The sequence below is a fragment of the Thunnus albacares genome, chromosome 13 (genome assembly GCF_914725855.1).
Source record: "Thunnus albacares chromosome 13, fThuAlb1.1, whole genome shotgun sequence".
Classification (NCBI taxonomy): Eukaryota; Metazoa; Chordata; class Actinopteri; order Scombriformes; family Scombridae; genus Thunnus; species Thunnus albacares.
Window position 1 is genome coordinate 16,062,221 of NC_058118.1, and position 23,160 is coordinate 16,085,380.

The following is a 23,160-nucleotide window of genomic DNA, read 5'->3' on the forward strand; positions in this document are numbered from 1 at the left end:
TTTGGGGTCAGGTATCTTGCCCAAGGACACATCGACATGCGGACTGGAGGAGCCGGGAATCGAACCGCCAATCTACAGATTAGTGGACGACCCGCTCTACCTCCTGAGTCACAGCATGATAAACTAAACTAAAACAGAAATGTTATGCACTTTGAGCTGTATTTTGTTTATGAAAGGTTGTTTTACAGTAAAATACTGACTATGCTACTTCTGCTGTTTGACTGATGATTCACTGGTGACAGCAATTAACAGAGTTGATTACATAAGTAAACTGATGACATAAACTATGAAATTTTGAAATAGCCTGTATGAATATCCAATTCATGACCATGTGACACAGCCACCTGCACTCATCCCACAACGAAAGCTGCAAATATAAATGACAAGTCTCTCACAGTACAACTCACTTTAGTGCACTGCATTTTAGACCTGTCATCTGAGGTGAGTTTGGTCACAGCAACATTTACCAAACAATTAAAATGTGTCATCCTTTATTATTATATATTTTTCTTTTTACATTTAGGGAAACAGATATCCATAATGAGTCCTGAAGAGAAAGCTGCCACCATATTTAATGCCACATTTGTTCGCCCTGCAAAATTCTATATTAGTGGATTTTCTAACATTCCTCATGTTGAGTATTACTATGTATTCCTGTGTTTTGTTTATATAATGACTGTTCTTGGGAATGTTCTTCTCCTCTCTGTTATCTACCTGGTCGAGACTCTTCATACTCCTAAATACATGATTGTGTCCAACCTGGCTGTGACAGATTTGTGTGGCAGCACTGCTCTTATTCCAAAACTCTTAGACACATTTTTGTTTGATAAGAGGTACATTGTCTATGAGGCTTGCTTGAGTTATATGTTCTTTGTTTTATTCTTTGGAAGTGTACAATCATGGACACTTGTCACTATGGCATATGACAGATTTATAGCAATTTGTTTTCCTTTAAGGTATCATATTATTGTGACTAAACCAGCTATTACTGCAATGCTGCTGTTTGTATGGGTTTTTTTATTGAGTCTTGTAGCATTTATTGTTGGGCTTATTGATCGCCTGTCTTTCTGTAGATCTTTGGTGATAAAGAGCTTTTTCTGTGATCATGGGCCAGTATATTATCTGGCCTGTAATGACACTTCTTTAAATAACATAATGGCATATGTTGCTTTCATTATAATCCTCTGTATTCCTCTTATACTAATAGGAATCACATATGTTTGCATTGCCATAGCACTGAGCAGGATTGCATCAGGAGAGGAGCGACTCAAAGCTTTAAAAACTTGTACTTCTCACCTGATCATTGTGGCTATTTTCTTCCTACCACTTGTGGGCATCAACATAGCTGCAGTGGCCTCCGACATCCATCCTAACGCCAGGATAATAAACTCATCGTTGACACACACAATACCAGCTTTGCTTAATCCTATTGTGTACTCTTTAAAGACAGAAGAGGTGCTGAACTCTGTAAAGAAGGTTTTCAAAAGAAACAAGCTTCACAACACAACCTCATCCAGAAAGGTGAACTCTTTATCAGTGCTGTATTGACACAGTAGGGAGCAATAGAATATTTGTGATTTGTAAGTCTGTACTCATAACTTCTCAGTAATAAGTACTACAGTTTTACTATTAAAATGGCTATTATGTGGTATCTTGTCATTAAATGTTTTTTTCTGTTGCATTTTCCATATGACTGTATGATCTCCCTTGCAAAATTATTTTTAACATGTTGTGAATGTACACCGCTGAACATAAAGTTATTTGCGAAAAAGAAACAATTCATCTATAGCATCACCAGCAACTGTTGTTTTACAATGCTTCACTGTATGTATATATGTATATCTATCTATATCTATCTATCTATCTATATCCATATATATATATGGATATAGATAGATAGATAGATAGATGTGTATGAATATATGTTAAATATATAATATAATATAGCAAATTTAGACCCAAAATATGCCATGTTGCATACATCTGTTTTCAAATTTAGGAAACTACATTCATAATGTGTTAATAGGTTGGAGGTCATACTTTGAGAGGTTGTTAACATGATGATGGTGGTGATGTAGGGAGCTGTCTGGCATACAATACTAGACGTCTGTTATGAATTGTATGCAATATAAAAACTGACTGCTATTCAAGGCACATACTGCTGCTGGTACATCTCAACGCAGCTCTTAAACTTGTTAAATAATTGAGTGTTGTTGACACCTCAGACTTAAATAGTCGAGGTTGGTTGTTGGGCCAAGATTGCCATTGAAAAACATCCTATCTGTCGATACTGCAACTAATCTAAGAGGTTTATTTGATTTTACAAGGACTGATATGGCACAATGAAAAGCATTAGTGACTGACTGTCAGACTCAGCTTGATTAATAGCCCTTACATAGCCTGGAGGTATGTTTTGGGTCCCTGTCTTGTTGAAAAACAAATGATAGTTCAAATAAGCACATACCAGATAGGATGGCATGTCTAGGATGCATAGGATGCATTATCTTTATGTGCAGCACTTTGGAAACCTTGTGTTTGTTAAAGTCGTGCTATATAAATAAAGTGGATTGGATTGGATGAGCACAGCATTTGACGGTTTTTACGACTGCACTTGAAGAAACTGTGATAGTTCTTGAAACTACCCGGATTGACTGACCTTCAGTAAAGTAATGACAGACTGTCATTATGCTTTAGTTAGTTGAGCAGTTCTTGCCCTTATATGCATTACTACAATAGTCAAATAAGGCTATTTTCTGTATAGCAACACTACATCAGCACAACACAACTGATGGTCTCAAATGCATTAAGAGGGTTAAGATATTGCCAATAGTGTTCAAAACTGTCATCAAGGCAATCAGTGGCTACTTTGAGGAATCCAAAATATGAAACATATTTTTGTTTGTTTAACAGTTTTTGTTCACTAAATGGTTCCATTTTGATGTCTTTAATATTTTCTACAATATAGAAATAGTACTATTATGGTACCTGGAGACTCCCTAGTGTTCCCCTGTCTGTCTCTCTCTCTGTGTTTATGTTTGTGTGGGTGTGTGTGTTGGCCTGGCTCCCAGCTCTACACTCCTGTCTGCAATCAGCTCATCACCTCATCACCACTCCCAGTCTGCTCACCTGCCTCTCATCAATTCATCAGCTTGCAGTGTATATATACCCCGGCTCTTTATCCACTCATCGCCAGATCGTTGTTTCTACTCAAGTGGTAGCGTACACTTTAGGCCTCTTGCTTATATATAGTGATTTCTCCAAGTGTGGCTCACCTAGACAGACATACCCAAAATAAATCAAATATATTTACAATATACACATATATGACAGTGGACAGCTCGGAAAGATCGAAACCGGGGCAGGGCAGGTTGGCAGCCCAAACCGTATCCTTTGAGATAAGGAAACCCACACTAAGCTATGGATCAACACATGGAACAAAACCCCAAGAGGGGAGGAGGGATGAGCACCCCAAACTGACGGACCAAAGGCTAACGACCAAGAGCAATGGACAACCGACTATGAATATGAAATGTATATGTGGGAAGATCTGTAAGAACAGCCGAGGCCTGAAGATTCACCAGACCTGGATGAAGTGTTTGGAGGGAGAGGGAGCGTCACAACGCACAGGTATTGTACCTTGTGAGACGCAGGAGGAGCCTTGCCAGGAAGCAACCCAAAGAGCCCCGAGCCTCCAGGTGGTGCAACAAATCCCTCAGAACAGATCTTCTTAGAAGGTTAGAGTCCAATGGCCACAGTGGAGAATAGGCCAGGAAGAACACCCTTCACCATGAACTGAAGAGCAGCTAAGATCCACAACATTTGGAAGGAGCTAAAAACCCTCAAAAAGCAGTACAAGGAGGCCAGTGAGGAACAATGTCCCCCCCTTGGCTGCGCTGTGACCTACCTTGAGGGAGGACCCCTGCTGACCCTCCATAGAGTAGATTGGCACCGAAGACGCCGGAAGCAAAGAGCCAGGAAGCCAGCATCCTTCATAGCCAACCCTAGCTGGGATGCTGCAACACCCTGATAGACCAACTACCACCTGTCAAGGAGTTTGACAGCAGGGAGCCAGTCCTGAAAGAGGTCCAGGATGTTGTGAGGAGGCCAAGATCTAGCTCAGCCCTTGGCCCGAGTGGAGTCCCTCACAAGGTCTAAAAGAACTATCCCTTGTTACTGAAACAGCTGTGGAAAATCCTGAATGTCATCTGGGGGAGAGGAAGAGTGGCACAGCAGTGGAGATTTGCTGAGGGAGTCTGGATCCCCAAGGAAGAGGATTCCACCACATTTGACCAGTTTAGGATAATCTCTTTGCTGAGTGTTGGAGGGAAGATTTTCTTCAGCATAGTAGTGAGGGGGCTGACTGATTTCCTCTCCAACAGTGGCTACATAGACACCTCAGTGCAGAAGGGGGGTGTATCTGGAGTGCTGGGGTGTCTAGAGCCCAAAGGAGTGGTGACCCAGCTCATCAGAGAAGCCCGGGAGAACAAGGGAGACCTGACAGTTCTCGGGCTTGACCTGGCCTACGGCTCCATCCTGCGCAAGCTGGTCCAGATGACCATGGCCAAGCATCATGTGCCGGGCCAAGTAGCAGATTTTATCCTGGATTGCTACAACTAATTCAGGATGAGAGTCTCAGCCGGATCAGTAACATCAGAATGGTACAGGCCAGAGGTTGGAATCATCATGGGCTGTACCATCACTGTAATCCTCTTTGCCTTGGCGATGAACATGATTGCGAAGTCCACAGTACCAGAATTCCGGGGCCCTCGGACGAAATCAGGGATGCACCAACCACCACCACCAACCACTGAGTCAATGCCAGGTAGCAGATGGATCCTGCAAGGGCTGGAGAAACTGATTGGGTTGGCAAGAATGCGGTTCAGGCCTGGAAAATCAAGGTCACTGGTGCTGAGGAAGGGCAAAGTCATGGACAGGTTCCGCTTCAGCATCCTGGGAACACCCATCCCAACTATCTCCAAAAAGTCAGTGAAGAGCCTTGGAAAAGTGTTCAACAGCAACCTGAAAGATACAGAATCAGTGCAGGCAACTTGTTAGCAGCCGAAGAACTGGTTGAGAGCAGTGAACTGATCAGGGCTTCCCGGCAAGTTCAAAGCTTGGATCTACCAACATGGCATCCTCCATCCATCTCTGCACTGCTCAGGCAGGGGTATGTTTGAGCACATGTCACCACCAGGTTCTGAAACCCATTGCAGAGGCCATCAGCATGGGAATCAGCAGCTGCAGACGTGCACACCCCACCACCCAGAAGATCACCAAGGCTGGAGAGCAGCCACCAAGAACCACAGAAGCCAAGAAGCCAGCAGAAATCATGGCAACTGTGCAGGATTGGCAGCTTTCTGTGGACTTGGCGAACCAGCCGAAGTTCTCACGGCATATCGCTATAACAACCTGAGGCCAGACATCCTCCTGGTCTCAGAGGCAACCAAGAACATCGTCTTGTTGGACCTGACAGTGCCATGGGAGGACCGTCTGGATGAGGCCCATGAGAGGAAGAGGACCAAGTATGAAGAGCTGGTCATCGACTGCTGCAAGCAGGACTGGAAGGCAAGGTGTATGCCTATTGAGGTTGGCTGCAGAGGTTTTGAAGGGCAGTCACTCTACAAAGTCTTGAGTCCACTGGGCATTACCAGAATGGGGAGGAGGAGAGCCATCAGCAACATCACAGAGGCAGTGGAAGGAGCCTCTAGATTGCTCTTGATTAGGGGGGAGAACCATGGGGTGTGGTGAACGCCACCTGAACACAAGCCAAAGCCTGATCAACCTTGGCTGGGTCGCCTGGGCAAGGGTGTCTGATAATTGAAAGACCCAAAACACCTGATGTCCCCAGGGTATATCACTGATGATGTGTTCTGAAGCATCCAAGAGATGTATGCTATCAATGACATATTTGCACTTGTGAATTTACATCCTACTGTCTTATTGACTTATTTAATGCTGGTGACAGGAAGAGGACTGTACCAAATTTCCATAATCCAGCCGATAGTTGTTGAAATATTTAACTAAAATCCATAAATGTCAACTTACTGACTCACCAAAGTCAGTAGGATTCAGTGTCCAGGATCCATGAAGGTCTGTACAAAATTTCATCTATCTATCTATTTGCATGTACATAGCCAGGCAATCATGACGTGCCTACTGATTACGTGTGTCCCACGCAGTACAAAAGACAGCATCTCACTGCGGCTCACATCCTTCTCACTTCAGCAATGGCAAAATCAGCTCACTGATCTTACTTCTCCATGGATGTAGTCGCCGCTCCAAGCTTGCTCCTGCCCCAGTCTCATCGCCTGCCACCACCGGGTGTCTCTTCTGCTTCAAGTGTCTTGGATGGGACCACGCAGAGAGTGGGATGATGTAGCCACTGCCTTGGGTGCACTGCAGGGCACTTCCTTCAACTCACCATGATTTCTGAAGGGTTATGGCAGCAATGCATGTAGGAATCTCTCTGCCCTCCCCTATCCTGCCTAAACTGGTCAGCCGGCTTCATGAAAGATTTTATGGCCTTGCTCATCCGGCTCAACCTGCCTTTGTTTCCCCTCCTCTCCGGGACATTTGGCAGAAAGTCAAAGCATTCTGGAAGGAGCCACTGAAAACAAAATCACCAGTGGCAGGACTGGTTTCCTTCCTGAGATTGCAGGGCCACACAGAGTCAGGCTGTCCCAGTGTGACCCCCCCAGGAGAGGCCCTGAAAGCACTCCTGATTCCTCACTGGACTGGCAGGACGGCAAGTAGGAAGCCACAGCCTCTGCTGGTGCAGGATAGGGACACACTGGAATATTTTTAAAAAAATATTCCGCCTGGGCGCACAGCTGGCTGTGGTAGCTAACAATCTGGGAACATTGGGCGTTGCTGCAGCTAATACACCGCTGCACGCCCCCCACAACAGAGCAGGCTGATTTTCTGGGTTGCACCATTGGCCAGATTAATAACCTGAGTCTGGGTCTTGCTACTGCCGCCTGGAAAGGAGAAGGCACAGCTGAGCCGTCATCTGCCACTTGTGCTTTCTTCTAGCTAGAGAGGAGACGAGGTGCTTCACCACAACACCATGGCGAGGAAGAGAGTGTGCAGACAGGGCAGAGCACTGCTATCCCCCGCTGCCTCAGCCACCTCGCAGACCACCTCAATGGAGGCACCGCAGCACTGGCCCTCCCATGACAGTGGAGCGGCCCATGCCTGAGCAAAAAACAGCAATGACTGTCAGTGAGAGGGAGCATCACATCAGCAAGGGCTATGTTCAACTGCCTGAGCCCGCTCATGGACTGAGGAGAGAGGACATCAAGTCTGCTCCCCTCCCTGGAAGGTGATGGATGCACTGACACAATATCTAAGGCTGTGTTGAGGCAACCGACAGTGATGGATTCTTTCGATACCGGTCCCCCATGGGCCAATCTTCCATTTATGGAAGGTTGGTGATGGAGTGGGCTGAATCGGAATATCACAGCTTCCTGGCTGCTCCTCCCAAGAAGAGATTGATTCTCTCTCTGAGAAGATCAAGGACCTGTTACTGAAACAGGCTGTCTCAATCGTTCCCACTCACAACAGACAGAGGGGGTTTCACTCAGCGTAGTTCCTGGTTCCCAAGAAGACGGGAGGCTTCAGACCCATTTTGGATCTCCCCATTCTGAATCGATGTATCACCCGAAAAACGTTCCGCATGCTAACCATCAGGAGATTGCTGGAACTGGTTCAATATGATGACTTGCTCACCACCATTGACCTGAAAGATGCTTATTTCCATGTCACGGTGGTGAAGAAACACAGGAGGTTCCTGCATTTTGCCTTTCAGGGGATAGTCTATGAGTACCCAGCCCTGCAGCAGGCAGTCCTCAGACTGTGGCGCAGAGCGGCAGTGACAGCTCTGATTGTCATGCAGGTGTTGGGGCTCATGGCAGTGGGCCAGTTGTTCCACTGGGGCTCCTGCACATATCCCAGCTGCAACAGTGGTTTGCCAGCCTGCGCTTGGATCCCAAGAGGCACTGGGAACGCTTGGTGAATGTTCCCCCATCAGTGCAGGAGGACCTGCGTTACTGGGGGTTCCCACAGCAACTGTCAATGGAGACACTGCTGGGTCAAGTGACCTCCTACATAGCGATGTTCACAGAGGCATCCTTGATGGTGATGTGTGGCCTTCAGGGGAAACTGACACATCAACCTCCTCATACTTCAGGCAGTGCTCTTGGTTCTGCAACACCTCCTGACTCTGGTTCAGGGGAGACACATGTTGGTGATAACAGACAACCACACCACAGTCGCTTACATCAACAGGCAGGGTGGAGTCCAATCTGCAGCCCTGTTGAAGATGGTGGAGATTGCCATCCATAAAGCCATGCCACTAAATGGTTAAAAAACAGCCCTCCCTCCTCCCTAGCCCACCATCAGGTCAAAATGTTAATTTGTTAAATATTTTAGTTTATGATCAAATAAAAACCTCATGATATTCCCATTAGCTTCTGCTGTACTTGGTGTTAGTGCTAATTAGCACATTTTAAACAGTAAATTTATGGTAAATGGACTGCACTTGTATAGCGCCTCTCTAGTCTTCCGACCACTCAAAACGCTTTTTATACTACAAACCACATTCACCTATTCACACACATTCATACACTGAATGGGTACAGGGGCTACCATGCAAGGTCCCAACCTGCCCATCAGAGGAAATCTAATCATTCACACACATTCACACACTGATGGCATAGCCATCAGGAGCAATTTGGGGTCAGGTATCTTGCCCAAGGACACATCGACATGCGGACTGGAGGAGCCGGGAATCGAACCGCCAATCTACAGATTAGTGGACGACCCGCTCTACCTCCTGAGTCACAGCATGATAAACTAAACTAAAACAGAAATGTTATGCACTTTGAGCTGTATTTTGTTTATGAAAGGTGCCATATGGAGTTTATTATTGTTATTATTATTATTATCATCATTGTTATATCAACTTTGCAGCATTTTAGGGTGTTAATGTTCAAATTTAGTTTAAAGCACAGCTGTGCCAATGCACAGTCTTATAGAGCATTGCTGTAGACTTGTTTTACAGTAAAATACTGACTATGCTACTTTCTGCTGTTTGACTGATGATTCACTGGTGACAGCAATTAACAGAGTTGATTACATAAGTAAACTGATGACATAAACTATGAAATTTTGAAATAGCCTGTATGAATATCCAATTCATGACCATGTGACACAGGCACCTGCGCTCATCCCACAATGAAAGCTGCATATATAAATGACTCTCACAGTACAACTCACTTTAGTGCACTGCATTTTAGGCCTGTCATCTGAGGTGAGTTTGGTCACAGCAACATTTACCAAACAATTAAAACGTGTCATCCTTTATTATTATATATTTTTCTTTTTACATTTAGGGAAACAGATATCCATAATGAGTCCTGAAGAGAAAGCTGCCACCATATTTAATGCCACATTTGTTCGCCCTGCAAAATTCTATATTAGTGGATTTTCTAACATTCCTCATGTTAAGTATTACTATGTCTTCCTGTGTTTTGTTTATATAATGACTGTTCTTGGGAATGTTCTTCTCCTCTCTGTTATCTACCTGGTCGAGACTCTTCATACTCCTAAATACATGATTGTGTCCAACCTGGCTGTGACAGATTTGTGTGGCAGCACTGCTCTTATTCCAAAACTCTTAGACACATTTTTGTTTGATAAGAGGTACATTGTCTATGAGGCTTGCTTGAGTTATATGTTCTTTGTTTTATTCTTTGGATGTGTACAATCATGGACACTTGTCACTATGGCATATGACAGATTTATAGCAATTTGCTTTCCTTTCAGGTATCATAGTATTGTGACTAAACCAGCTATTACTGCAATGCTGCTGTTTGTATGGGTTTTTTTATTGAGTCTTATAGCATTTACTGTTGGGCTTATTGATCGCCTGTCTTTCTGTAGATCTTTGGTGATAAAGAGCTTTTTCTGTGATCATGGGCCAGTATATTATCTGGCCTGTAATGACACTTCTTTAAATAACATAATGGCATATGTTGCTTTCATTATAATCCTCTGTATTCCTCTTATACTAATAGGAATCACATATGTTTGCATTGCCATAGCACTGAGCAGGATTGCATCAGGAGAGGAGCGACTCAAAGCTTTAAAAACTTGTACTTCTCACCTGATCATTGTGGCTATTTTCTTCCTACCAATAGTGGGCATCAACATAGCTGCAGTGGCCTCCGACATCCATCCTAACGCCAGGATAATAAACTCATCATTGACACACACAATACCAGCTTTGCTTAATCCTATTGTGTACTCTTTAAAGACAGAAGAGGTGCTGAACTCTGTAAAGAAGGTTTTCAAAAGAAACAAGCTTCACAACACAACCTCATCCAGAAAGGTGAACTCTTTATCAGTGCTGTATTGACACAGTAGGGAGCAATAGAATATTTGTGATTTGTAAGTCTGTACTCATAACTTCTCAGTAATAAGTACTACGGTTTTACTATTAAAATGGCTATTATGTGGTATCTTGTCATTGAATGTTTTTTTCTGTTGCATTTTCCATATGACTGTATGATCTCCCTTGCAAAATTATATCAGGGATTTTAACATGTTGTGAATGTACACCGCTGAACAAAGTTATTTGCGAAAAAGAAACAATTCATCTATAGCATCACCAGCAACTGTTGTTTTACAATGCTTCACTGTATGTATACATGTATATATATCTATATCTATCTATCTATCTATATCCATATATATATATGGATATAGATAGATAGATAGATGTGTATGAATATATGTTAAATATATAATATAATATAGCAAATTTAGACCCAAAATATGCCATGTTGCATACATCTGTTTTCAAATTTAGGAAACTGTACATTCATAATGTGTTAATAGGTTGGAGGTCATACTTTGAGAGGTTGTTAACATGATGATGGTGGTGATGTAGGGAGCTGTCTGGCATACAATACTAGACCTCTGTTATGAATTGTATGCAATATAAAAACTGACTGCTATTCAAGGCACATACTGCTGCTGGTGCATCTCAACGCAGCTCTTAAACTTGTTAAATAATTGAGTGTTGTTGACACCTCAGACTTAAATAGTCGAGGTTGGTTGTTGGGCCAAGATTGCCATTGAAAAACATCCTATCTGTCAATACTGCAATTAATCTAAGAGGTTTATTTGATTTTACAAGGACTGATATGGCACAATGAAAAGCATTAGTGACTGACTGTCAGACTCAGCTTGATTAATAGCCCTTACATAGCCTGGAGGTATGTTTTGGGTCCCTGTCTTGTTGAAAAACAAATGATAGTTCAAATAAGCACAAACCAGATAGGATGGCATGTCGCTGCAGAATGTTGTGGTAGCCATGTGGGTTAAGTGTGCCTTGAATCCTGAATAAACTGCCAACGGTGTCACCAGAAAAGCACCCCCACACCATCATACCTCCTCCATGCTTCACAGTTGGAACCACTCTCCACTCTCCACTCTCCATGAACAGTCTATGTTGAAATGTGTCTACTACTTGAACTCTGGGAGGCATTGATTTGGGCTCTAAGGTGCTATTACGTGGCGATTTCTGAGGCTGATAACTTGAATGAACTAACTCTTTGTCTTCATTTCCCGGGACAGTCCTTATTTTATTTTATTTTTTTATCTTGATGTGCAGCACTTTGGAAACCTTGTGTTTGTTAAAGTCATGCTATATAAATAAAGTGGATTGGATTGGATGAACACAGCATTTGACGGTTTTTACAACTGCACTTGAAGAAACTGTGATAGTTCTTGAAACTACCCGGATTGACTGACCTTCAGTAAAGTAATGACAGACTGTCATTACACTTTAGTTAGTTGAGCAGTTCTTGCCCTTATATGCATTACTACAATAGTCAAATAAGGCTATTTTCTGTATAGCAACACTACATCAGCACAACACAACTGATGGTCTCAAATGCATTAAGAGGGTTAAGATATTGCCAATAGTGTTCAAAACTGTCATCAAGGCAATCAGTGGCTACTTTGAGGAATCCAAAATATGAAACATATTTTTGTTTGTTTAACAGTTTTTGTTCACTAAATGGTTCCATTGTGATGTCTTTAATATTTTCTACAATATAGAAGTAGTACTATTATGGTACCTGGAGACTCCCTAGTGTTCCCCTGTCTGTCTCTCTCTCTGTGTTTATGTTTGTGTGGGTGTGTGTGTTGGCCTGGCTCCAAGCTCTACACTCCTGTCTGCAATCAGCTCATCACCTCATCACCACTCCCAGTCTGCTCACCTGCCTCTCATCAATTCATCAGCTTGCAGTGTATATATACCCCGGCTCTTTATCCACTCATCGCCAGATCGTTGTTTCTACTCAAGTGGTAGCGTACACTTTAGGCCTCTTGCTTAAATATAGTGATTTCTCCAAGTTCGGATTTTTTGCTAACTGCTGTCTCTCTCTCCAGTGTTTCTGGACCATTGCTCGCTTGCCCATTCTCCAAGCCCACTACCACCTGCTCCCTTCTGCCAGCCCTTGCCATTCTCCCTCACTCCTCTCAGCCCTCCAGTCCTCTGCCTCAGCCCGCTTCATCCCCACTCTATCCACCTCCATTCCTCCACTTCCCTGGCAATAAAACCTCATTTCATTCACCGTCGCTCTAGTTTGTGTCTGCATTTGAGTCCACATTGCAAACCCTAACAAGTGCAAAATAAATAAAAACCTTTGAATAAGTAGGTGTGTCCAAACTTTTGACTTGTATTATATATTAGCCATATTTTAGGAGTGCAAATAGGGTCTTCATACTGCCTGTTATATGTGTTGTTCTTACTTTAACTTGTTAAGACCCAGGGTGCTGGGAGGTGTGGCTCACCTAGACAGACATACCCAAAATAAATCAAATATATTTACAATATACACATATATGAAAGTGGACAGCTCGGAAAGATGGAAACCGGGGCAGGGCAGGTTGGCAGCCCAAACCGTATCCTTTGAGATAAGGAAACCCACACTAAGCTATGGATCAACACATGGAACAAAACCCCAAGAGGGGAGGAGGGATGAGCACCCCAAACTGACGGACCAAAGGCTAACGACCAAGAGCAATGGACAACCGACTATGAACATGAAATGCACATGTGGGAAGGTCTTTAAGAACAGCCAAGGCCTGAAGATTCACAAGACCTGGATGAAGTGTTTGGAGGGAGAGGGAGCGTCACAACGCACAGGTATTGTACCTTGTGAGACGCAGGAGGAGCCTTGCCAGGAAGCAACCCATAGAGCTCCGAGCCCCCAGGTGGTGCAACAAATCCCTCAGAACAGATATTCTTAGAAGGTTAGAGTCCAATGGCCACAGGCCGATAAGTCAGCAGTCTGGCAACAGTTCGACAAGGATGCCGACAAGGTGCTAGAAGCAACAGCGAAGGGACATGTGGATTGGAGGCTGCAGATGATGACGACAATCATCGTCAGCCTAGCTGCAGAAAGGTTTGGAGCAGTGGAGAATAGGCCAGGAAGAACACCCTTCACCATGAACTGAAGAGCAGCTAAGATCCACAACATTTGGAAAGAGCTAAAAACCCTCAAAAAGCAGTACAAGGAGGCCAGTGAGGAACAATGTCCCCCCCTTGGCTGCGCTGTGACCTACCTTGAGGGAGGACCCCTGCTGACCCTCCATAGAGTAGATTGGCACCGAAGACGCCGGAAGCAAAGAGCCAGGAAGCCAGCATCCTTCATAGCCAACCCTAGCTGGGATGCTGCAACACCCTGATAGACCAACTACCACCTGTCAAGGAGTTTGACAGCAGGGAGCCACTCCTGAAAGAGGTCCAGGATGTTGTGAGGAGGCCAAGATCTAGCTCAGCCCTTGGCCCGAGTGGAGTCCCTCACAAGGTCTACAAGAACTATCCCTTGTTACTGAAACAGCTGTGGAAAATCCTGAATGTCATCTGGGGGAGAGGAAGAGTGGCACAGCAGTGGAGATTTGCTGAGGGAGTCTGGATCCCCAAGGAAGAGGATTCCACCACATTTGACCAGTTTAGGATAATCTCTTTGCTGAGTGTTGGAGGGAAGATTTTCTTCAGCATAGTAGTGAGGGGGCTGACTGATTTCCTCTCCAACAGTGGTTACATAGACACCTCAGTGCAGAAGGGGGGTGTATCTGGAGTGCTGGGGTGTCTAGAGCCCAAAGGAGTGGTGACCCAGCTCATCAGAGAAGCCCGGGAGAACAAGGGAGACCTGACAGTTCTCGGGCTTGACCTGGCCTACGGCTCCATCCTGCGCAAGCTGGTCCAGATGACCATGGCCAAGCATCATGTGCCGGGCCAAGTAGCAGATTTTATCCTGGATTGCTACAACTAATTCAGGATGAGAGTCTCAGCAGGATCAGTAACATCAGAATGGTACAGGCCAGAGGTTGGAATCATCATGGGCTGTATCATCACTGTGATCCTCTTTGCCTTGGCGATGAACATGATTGCGAAGTCCACAGTACCAGAATTCCGGGGCCCTCGGACGAAATCAGGGATGCACCAACCACCACCACCAACCACTGAGTCAATGCCAGGTAGCAGATGGATCCTGCAAGGGCTGGAGAAACTGATTGGGTTGGCAAGAATGCGGTTCAGGCCTGGAAAATCAAGGTCACTGGTGCTGAGGAAGGGCAAAGTCATGGACAGGTTCCGCTTCAGCATCCTGGGAACACCCATCCCAACTATCTCCAAAAAGTCAGTGAAGAGCCTTGGAAAAGTGTTCAACAGCAACCTGAAAGATACAGAATCAGTGCAGGCAACTTGTTAGCAGCCGAAGAACTGGTTGAGAACAGTGAACTGATCAGGGCTTCCCGGCAAGTTCAAAGCTTGGATCTACCAACATGGCATCCTCCATCCATCTCTGCACTGCTCAGGCAGGGGTATGTTTGAGCACATCTTGAGCTGCTGCCCAAAGGCTCTTGGGCAGGGCCAGTACATCTGGTGTCACCACCAGGTTCTGAAACCCATTGCAGAGGCCATCAGCATGGGAATCAGCAGCTGCAGATGTGCACACCCCACCACCCAGAAGATCACCAAGGCTGGAGAGCAGCCACCAAGAACCACAGAAGCCAAGAAGCCAGCAGAAATCATGGCAACTGTGCAGGATTGGCAGCTTTCTGTGGACTTGGCGAACCAGCCGAAGTTCTCACGGCATATCGCTATAACAACCTGAGGCCAGACATCCTCCTGGTCTCAGAGGCAACCAAGAACATCGTCTTGTTGGAGCTGACAGTGCCATGGGAGGACCGTCTGGATGAGGCCCATGAGAGGAAGAGGACCAAGTATGAAGAGCTGGTCATCGACTGCTGCAAGCAGGACTGGAAGGCAAGGTGTATGCCTATTGAGGTTGGCTGCAGAGGTTTTGAAGGGCAGTCACTCTACAAAGTCTTGAGTCCACTGGGCATTACCAGAATGGGGAGGAGGAGAGCCATCAGCAACATCACAGAGGCAGTGGAAGGAGCCTCTAGATTGCTCTTGATTAGGAGGGGAGAACCATGGGGTGTGGTGAACGCCACCTGAACACAAGCCAAAGCCTGATCAACCTTGGCTGGGTCGCCTGGGCAAGGGTGTCTGATAATTGAAAGACCCAAAACACCTGATGTCCCCAGGGTATATCACTGATGATGTGTTCTGAAGCATCCAAGAGATGTATGCTATCAATGACATATTTGCACTTGTGAATTTACATCCTACTGTCTTATTGACTTATTTAATGCTGGTGACAGGAAGAGGACTGTACCAAATTTCCATAATCCAGCCGATAGTTGTTGAAATATTTAACTAAAATCCATAAATGTCAACTTACTGACTCACCAAAGTCAGTAGGATTCAGTGTCCAGGATCCATGAAGGTCTGTACAAAATTTCATCTATCTATCTATTTGCATGTACATAGCCAGGCAATCATGACGTGCCTACTGATTACGTGTGTCCCACGCAGTACAAAAGACAGCATCTCACTGCGGCTCACATCCTTCTCACTTCAGCAATGGCAAAATCAGCTCACTGATCTTACTTCTCCATGGATGTAGTCGCCGCTCCAAGCTTGCTCCTGCCCCAGTCTCATCGCCTGCCACCACCGGGTGTCTCTTCTGCTTCAAGTGTCTTGGATGGGACCACGCAGAGAGTGGGATGATGTAGCCACTGCCTTGGGTGCACTGCAGGGCACTTCCTTCAACTCACCATGATTTCTGAAAGGTTATGGCAGCAATGCATGTAGGAATCTCTCTGCCCTCCCCTATCCTGCCTAAACTGGTCAGCCGGCTTCATGAAAGATTTTATGGCCTTGCCCATCCGGCTCAACCTGCCTTTGTTTCCCCTCCTCTCCGGGACATTTGGCAGAAAGTCAAAGCATTCTGGAAGGAGCCACTGAAAACAGAATCACCAGTGGCAGGACTGGTTTCCTTCCTGAGATTGCAGGGCCACACAGAGTCAGGCTGTCCCAGTGTGACCCCCCCAGGAGAGGCCCTGACAGCACTCCTGATTCCTCACTGGACTGGCAGGACGGCAAGTAGGAAGCCACAGCCTCTGCTGGTGCAGGATAGGGACACACTGGAATATTTTTAAAAAAATATTCCGCCTGGGCGCACAGCTGGCTGTGGTAGCTAACAATCTGGGAACATTGGGCGTTGCTGCAGCTAATACACCGCTGCACACCCCCCACAACAGAGCAGGCTGATTTTCTGGGTTGCACCATTGGCCAGATTAATAACCTGAGTCTGGGTCTTGCTACTGCCGCCTGGAAAGGAGAAGGCACAGCTGAGCCGTCATCTGCCACTTGTGCTTTCTTCTAGCTAGAGAGGAGACGAGGTGCTTCACCACAACACCATGGCGAGGAAGAGAGTGTGCAGACAGGGCAGAGCACTGCCATCCCCCGCTGCCTCAGCCACCTCGCAGACCACCTCAATGGAAGCACCGCAGCACTGGCCCTCCCATGACAGTGGAGCGGCCCATGCCTGAGCAAAAAACAGCAATGACTGTCAGTGAGAGGGAGCATCACATCAGCAAGGGCTATGTTCAACTGCCTGAGCCCGCTCATGGACTGAGGAGAGAGGACATCAAGTCTGCTCCCCTCCCTGGAAGGTGATGGATGCACTGACACAATATCTAAGGCTGTGTTGAGGCAACCGACAGTGATGGATTCTTTCGATACCGGTCCCCCATGGGCCAATCTTCCATTTATGGAAGGTTGGTGATGGAGTGGGCTGAATCGGAATATCACAGCTTCCTGGCTGCTCCTCCCAAGAAGAGATTGATTCTCTCTCTGAGAAGATCAAGGACCTGTTACTGAAACAGGCTGTCTCAATCGTTCCCACTCACGACAGACAGAGGGGGTTTCACTCAGCGTAGTTCCTGGTTCCCAAGAAGACGGGAGGCTTCAGACCCATTTTGGATCTCCCCATTCTGAATCGATGTATCACCCGAAAAACGTTCCGCATGCTAACCATCAGGAGATTGCTGGAACTGGTTCAATATGATGACTTGCTCACCACCATCGACCTGAAAGATGCTTATTATCATGTCACGGTGGTGAAGAAACACAGGAAGTTCCTGCATTTTGCCTTTCAGGGGATAGTCTATGAGTACCCAGCCCTGCAGCAGGCAGTCCTCAGACTGTGGCGCAGAGCGGCAGTGACAGCTCTGATTGTCATGCAGGTGTTGGGGCTCATGGCAGTGGGCCAGTTGTTCCACTGGGGCTCCTGCACATATCCCAGCTGCAACAGTGGTTTGCCAGCCTGCGCTTGGATCCCAAGAGGCACTGGGAACGCTTGGTGAATGTTCCCCCATCAGTGCAGGAGGACCTGCGTTACTGGGGGTTCCCACAGTAACTGTCAACGGAGACACTGCTGGGTCAAGTGACCTCCTACATAGCGATGTTCACAGATGCATCCTTGATGGTGATGTGTGGCCTTCAGGGGAAACTGACACATCAACCTCCTCATACTTCAGGCAGTGCTCTTGGTTCTGTGACACCTCCTGACTCTGGTTCAGGGGAGACACATGTTGGTGATAACAGACAACCACACCACAGTCGCTTACATCAACAGGCAGGGTGGAGTCCAATCTGCAGCCCTGTTGAAGATGGTGGAGATTGCCATCCATAAAGCCATGCCACTAAATGGTTAAAAAACAGCCCTCCCTCCTCCCTAGCCCACCATCAGGTCAAAATGTTAATTTGTTAAATATTTTAGTTTATGATCAAATAAAAACCTCATGATATTCCCATTAGCTTCTGCTGTACTTGGTGTTAGTGCTAATTAGCACATTTTAAACAGTAAATTTATGGTAAATGGACTGCACTTGTATAGCGCCTTTCTAGTCTTCTGACCACTCAAAGCGCTTTTTATACTACAAACCACATTCACCTATTCACACACATTCATACACTGAATGGGTACAGGGGCTACCATGCAAGGTCCCAACCTGCCCATCAGAGGAAATCTAATCATTCACACACATTCACACACTGATGGCATAGCCATCAGGAGCAATTTGGGGTCAAGTATCTTGCCCAAGGACACATCGACATGCAGACTGGAGGAGCCGGGAATCGAGCCGCCAATCTTCTGATTAGTGGACGACCCGCTCTACCTCCTGAGCCACAGCATGATAAACTAAACTAAAACAGAAACGTTATGCACTTTGAGCTGCATTTTGTTTATGAAAGGTGCCACACGGAGTTTATTATTATTATTATTATTATTGTTATATCATCTTAGCATCAGCATGACTGATGATTCACTGGTGACAGCAATTAACAGAGTTGATTACATAAGTAAACTGATGACATAAACTATGAAACTTTGAAATAGCCTGTATGAATATCCAATTCATGACCGTGTGACACAGCCACCTGCACTCATCCAACAATGAAAGCTGCATATATAAATGACTCTCACAGTACAACTCACTTTAGTGCACTGCATTTTAGACCTGTCATCTGAGGTGAGTTTGGTCACAGCAACATTTACCAAACAATTAAAATGTGTCATCCTTTATTATTATATATTTTTCTTTTTACATTTAGGGAAACAGATATCCATAATGAGTCCTGAAGAGAAAGCTGCCACCATATTTAATGCCACATTTGTTCGCCCTGCAAAATTCTATATCAGTGGATTTTCTAACATCCCTCATGTTGAGTATTACTATGTATTCCTGTGTTTTGTTTATATAATGACTGTTCTTGGGAATGTTCTTCTCCTCTCAGTTATCTTCCTGGTCGAGACTCTTCATACTCCTAAATACATGATTGTGTCCAACTTGGCTGTGACAGATTTGTGTGGCAGCACTGCTCTTATTCCAAAACTCTTAGACACATTTTTGTTTGATAAGAGGTACATTGTCTATGAGGCTTGCTTGAGTCATATGTTCTTTGTTTTATTCTTTGGAAGTGTACAATCATGGACACTTGTCACTATGGCATATGACAGATTTATAGCAATTTGCTTTCCTTTAAGGTATCATAGTATTGTGACTAAACCAGCTATTACTGCAATGCTGCTGTTTGTGTGGGTTTTTTTATTGAGTCTCTGGGCATTTATTGTTGGGCTTTTTGAACGCCTGTCTTTCTGTAGATCTTTGGTGATAAAGAGCTTTTACTGTGATCATGGACCAGTATATCGTCTGGCCTGTAATGACACTTCTTTAAATAACATAATGGCATATTTTGCTTTCATTATAGTCCTCTGTATTCCTCTTATACTAATAGGAATCACATATGTTTGCATCACCATAGCACTGAGCAGGATTGCATCAGGAGAGGAGCGACTCAAAGCTTTGAAAACTTGTACTCCTCACCTGATCCTTGTAGCTATTCTCTTCCTACCAATACTGGGCACCAACATAGCTGCAGTGGCCTCCAACATCCATCCTAACGCCAGGATCATAAACTCATCGTTGACGCACACCATACCAGCTTTGCTTAATCCTATTGTGTACTCTTTAAAGACAGAAGAGGTGCTGAATTCTTTGAAGAAACTTTTAAAAAAAAATAGGCTTAGCAACACAACCTCATCCAGAAAGGTGAACTCTTTGTCATTGCTGTATTGTCACAGTTGGTAGCAATAGAATATTTGTGATCCATAACTCTTAACTCATAACTTCTCAGTAACAAGTACTACAATTTTACTATTAAAATGGCTATTATGTGGTATCCTGTCATTTAATGTATTTGTCTGTTGCCTTATATGATGTGAAAAAGAAACATTTCATCTACAGCATCACCAGCAACTGTTTTTTTCTCAACAGTTTTACACCCGAAATACACCATTTTGTTTACATCTGTTTTTAAATGTAGGAAATTGTACATTGTACATGTAATTTCTTGGAGGTCATACTTTGAAAGTTCATACAATAACATGATGATGGTGGTGATTTGGGGAGCTGTTTGGATGGCATATAGTACTAGACCTCTGATATTGATTGTATGCAATATAAAACACTGACTGCTACAAAAGACACATACTGCTGCTGGTACATCTCAATGCAGCTGCACTATCTGTTAAAAAACATAAATAATTTGAGAAAAATTAGAGAGCATGTGTATTTAAATGTTGACACCTCAGATTTCAATATTGTGATTAGTTGCTGGGCTAAGATTAGCATTGAAAAACACCCAAACTGTCGATACTTAAAGTAATCTAAGAGGTTCATTTGATTTCAGGAGGACTGATATGGCCCGATGAAAAGCATTTAAGAATTAGTGACTGTCAGACTCAGCTGTAACCCAGTAGGCTCACTATCTTTGTCATTAAATGCTAGCAGCCCAGCAGCAAACTATAAACATGAACACCTTTTACCAAGTGTCTCACAATATGAGTGCTGTTTAACCTTGTCATAACTACTAGATTGTCTGTGGAGTCCTTATAAACTGTGAACTCGGACTAATGTGAACATGACCAATTTGAATACATCACCTTGGGCTGTTGAATATTGTAACAAGTGTTCCACTATTTTCTGACATTTTATAGACAAAACAGTGAATTGATTCAGAAAATAATTGGACTGGAAACCTGGTTATTTATATCCCTGTATGTAGTGCATGATTATAACAGTATCCTGGTTTCTAATCATCTGTGTAAAGGTGTGTCATGTCTCCACAACTTCTCAGCCACTCATTTTTGAATGATCAGAAACTTGGACAAGCTGTTTACATGCAGCTGAGAGTAAGAATGACATTTAATGTTTTGCTGATTGTATTGTCCTGTCAAATTTAATTTGAATACAGAATGGGATGATATAGAGTGCTGTGACCTATGATTTATCACCTATGGTTGTTATTGTACTCAATTTAGGGTATTACTGGAGTACAGAACCTGTCAAAAGTTTGGACATACCTACTCATTCAAGGGTTTTTCTTTATTTTTACTATTTTCTACATTTAGTTTAGCATGCTAACATGCTAAACTAAACTAAAACAGAAACATTATGCACTTTGAGCTGCATTTTGTTAATGAAAGGTGCCACATGAAGTTTATTATTATTATTATATCTACTTAGCATTAGTATGTATTTTGAGCATGTTGCTGGTGTTAGCATTTAGCTTAAAGCACAGCTGCACCACTGCTTTTTTTTTTTTTTTAAATACTGCTACTTTCTGCTGTTTGCTTGACTGATGATTCACTGGTGACAGAAATTAACAGAGCTGATTACATCAGCAAAATGATGATATGAACTATGAAACTTTGAAGTAGCCTGTATGAACATCCAATTCATGACCATGTGACACAGCCACCTGCACTCACCCCACTATGAAAGCAGCAAAGTATAAATGACAGGTCTCTAACAGTGCAACTCACTTTAGTGCACTGCGCTCTAGAGGTGAGTTTGGTTACAGCAACATTTACCAAACAATTAAATTGTGTCATCCTTTATTATTATATTTTTTTCTTTTCACATCGGAAACAGATATCCATAATGAGCCCTGAAGAGAAAGCTGCCACCACATTTAATGACACATTTGTTCGCCCTGCAAAATTCTATATCAGTGGATTTTCTAACATCCCTCATGTTAAGTATTACTATGTCTTCCTGTGTTTTGTTTATATAATGACTGTTCTTGGTAATGTTCTTCTCCTCTCAGTTATCTACCTGGTCGAGACTCTTCATACTCCTAAATACATGATTGTGTCCAACCTGGCTGTGACAGATTTGTGTGGCAGCACTGCTCTTATTCCAAAACTCTTAGACACATTTTTGTTTGATAAGAGGTACATTGTCTATGAGGCTTGCTTGAGTTATATGTTCTTTGTTTTATTCTTTGGAAGTGTACAATCATGGACACTTGTCACTATGGCATATGACAGATTTATAGCAATTTGCTTTCCTTTCAGGTATCATAGTATTGTGACTAAACCAGCTATTACTGCAATGCTGCTGTTTGTGTGGGTTTCTTTATTGAGTCTTGTAGCATTTACTGTTGGGCTTATTGATCGCCTGTCTTTCTGTAGATCTTTGGTGATAAAAAGCTTTTACTGTGATCATGGACCAGTATATCGTCTGGCCTGTAATGACACTTCTTTAAATATCATAATGGCATATGTTGCTTTCATTATAATCCTCTGTATTCCTCTTATACTAATAGGAATCACATATGTTTGCATCACCATAGCACTGAGCAGGATTGCATCAGGAGAGGAGCGACTCAAAGCTTTGAAAACTTGTACTTCTCACCTGATCATTGTGGCTATTTTCTTCCTACCAATAGTGGGCATCAACATAGCTGCAGTGGCCTCCAACATCCATCCTAACGCCAGGATAATAAACTCATCGTTGACGCACACCATACCAGCTTTGCTTAATCCTATTGTGTACTCTTTAAAGACAGAAGAGGTGCTGAACTCTGTAAAGAAGGTTTTCAAAAGAAATAGGCTTAGCAACACAACCTCATCCTGAAAGGTGAACTCTTTATCAGTGCTGTATTGACACAGTAGGGTGCAATAGAATATTTGTGATTTGTAACTCTTTACACCTCTCACTAATAAGTACTACAATTTTACTATTAAAATGACTATTATGTGGTATCCTGTCATTGAATGTATTTTTCTGTTACATTATCCATATGACTGTATGATCTCACTTGCAAAATGAATTCAGGAATTTCAATATGTTGTGAATGTACACCGCTGAACATAAAGT

The 23,160-nt window shown here is 43.9% G+C and overlaps 4 protein-coding genes and 2 pseudogenes across 4 annotated transcripts; all 6 read left to right on the forward strand.

The window, feature by feature from the left end:
- The first annotated feature begins 534 nt into the window (after positions 1-534).
- Positions 535-1,586, forward strand: LOC122995383 (olfactory receptor 1-like). Its single transcript, XM_044370595.1, has one exon. It carries the CDS (start codon positions 541-543, stop codon positions 1,546-1,548), a length of 1,008 nt encoding a protein of 335 aa, XP_044226530.1. The 5' UTR covers positions 535-540; the 3' UTR covers positions 1,549-1,586.
- Positions 1,587-3,745: 2,159 nt separating this feature from the next.
- Positions 3,746-5,748, forward strand: LOC122995794 (annotated as a pseudogene).
- Positions 5,749-8,814: 3,066 nt separating this feature from the next.
- LOC122995545 (olfactory receptor 1-like) lies at positions 8,815-10,455 on the forward strand. Its single transcript, XM_044370844.1, has one exon. It carries the CDS (start codon positions 9,254-9,256, stop codon positions 10,415-10,417), a length of 1,164 nt encoding a protein of 387 aa, XP_044226779.1. The 5' UTR covers positions 8,815-9,253; the 3' UTR covers positions 10,418-10,455.
- Positions 10,456-13,331: 2,876 nt separating this feature from the next.
- LOC122995795 lies at positions 13,332-16,178 on the forward strand (annotated as a pseudogene).
- A 2,819-nt stretch (positions 16,179-18,997) lies between these two features.
- Positions 18,998-20,085, forward strand: LOC122995797 (olfactory receptor 1-like). The gene has a single exon (XM_044371164.1). It carries the CDS (start codon positions 19,066-19,068, stop codon positions 20,083-20,085), a length of 1,020 nt encoding a protein of 339 aa, XP_044227099.1. The 5' UTR covers positions 18,998-19,065.
- A 1,854-nt stretch (positions 20,086-21,939) lies between these two features.
- LOC122995798 (olfactory receptor 1-like) lies at positions 21,940-22,917 on the forward strand. The gene has a single exon (XM_044371165.1). The coding sequence runs from the start codon at positions 21,940-21,942 to the stop codon at positions 22,915-22,917; it is 978 nt and encodes a 325-aa protein (XP_044227100.1).
- Positions 22,918-23,160: the final 243 nt, after the last annotated feature.

Bases quoted from the DNA above. Each gene is read 5' to 3' on its own strand.
- LOC122995383 (XM_044370595.1), top strand. From the start codon at position 541: ATGAGTCCTGAAGAGAAAGCTGCCACCATATTTAATGCCACATTTGTT.
- LOC122995545 (XM_044370844.1), top strand. From the start codon at position 9,254: ATGACTCTCACAGTACAACTCACTTTAGTGCACTGCATTTTAGGCCTG.
- LOC122995797 (XM_044371164.1), top strand. From the start codon at position 19,066: ATGAGTCCTGAAGAGAAAGCTGCCACCATATTTAATGCCACATTTGTT.
- LOC122995798 (XM_044371165.1), top strand. From the start codon at position 21,940: ATGAGCCCTGAAGAGAAAGCTGCCACCACATTTAATGACACATTTGTT.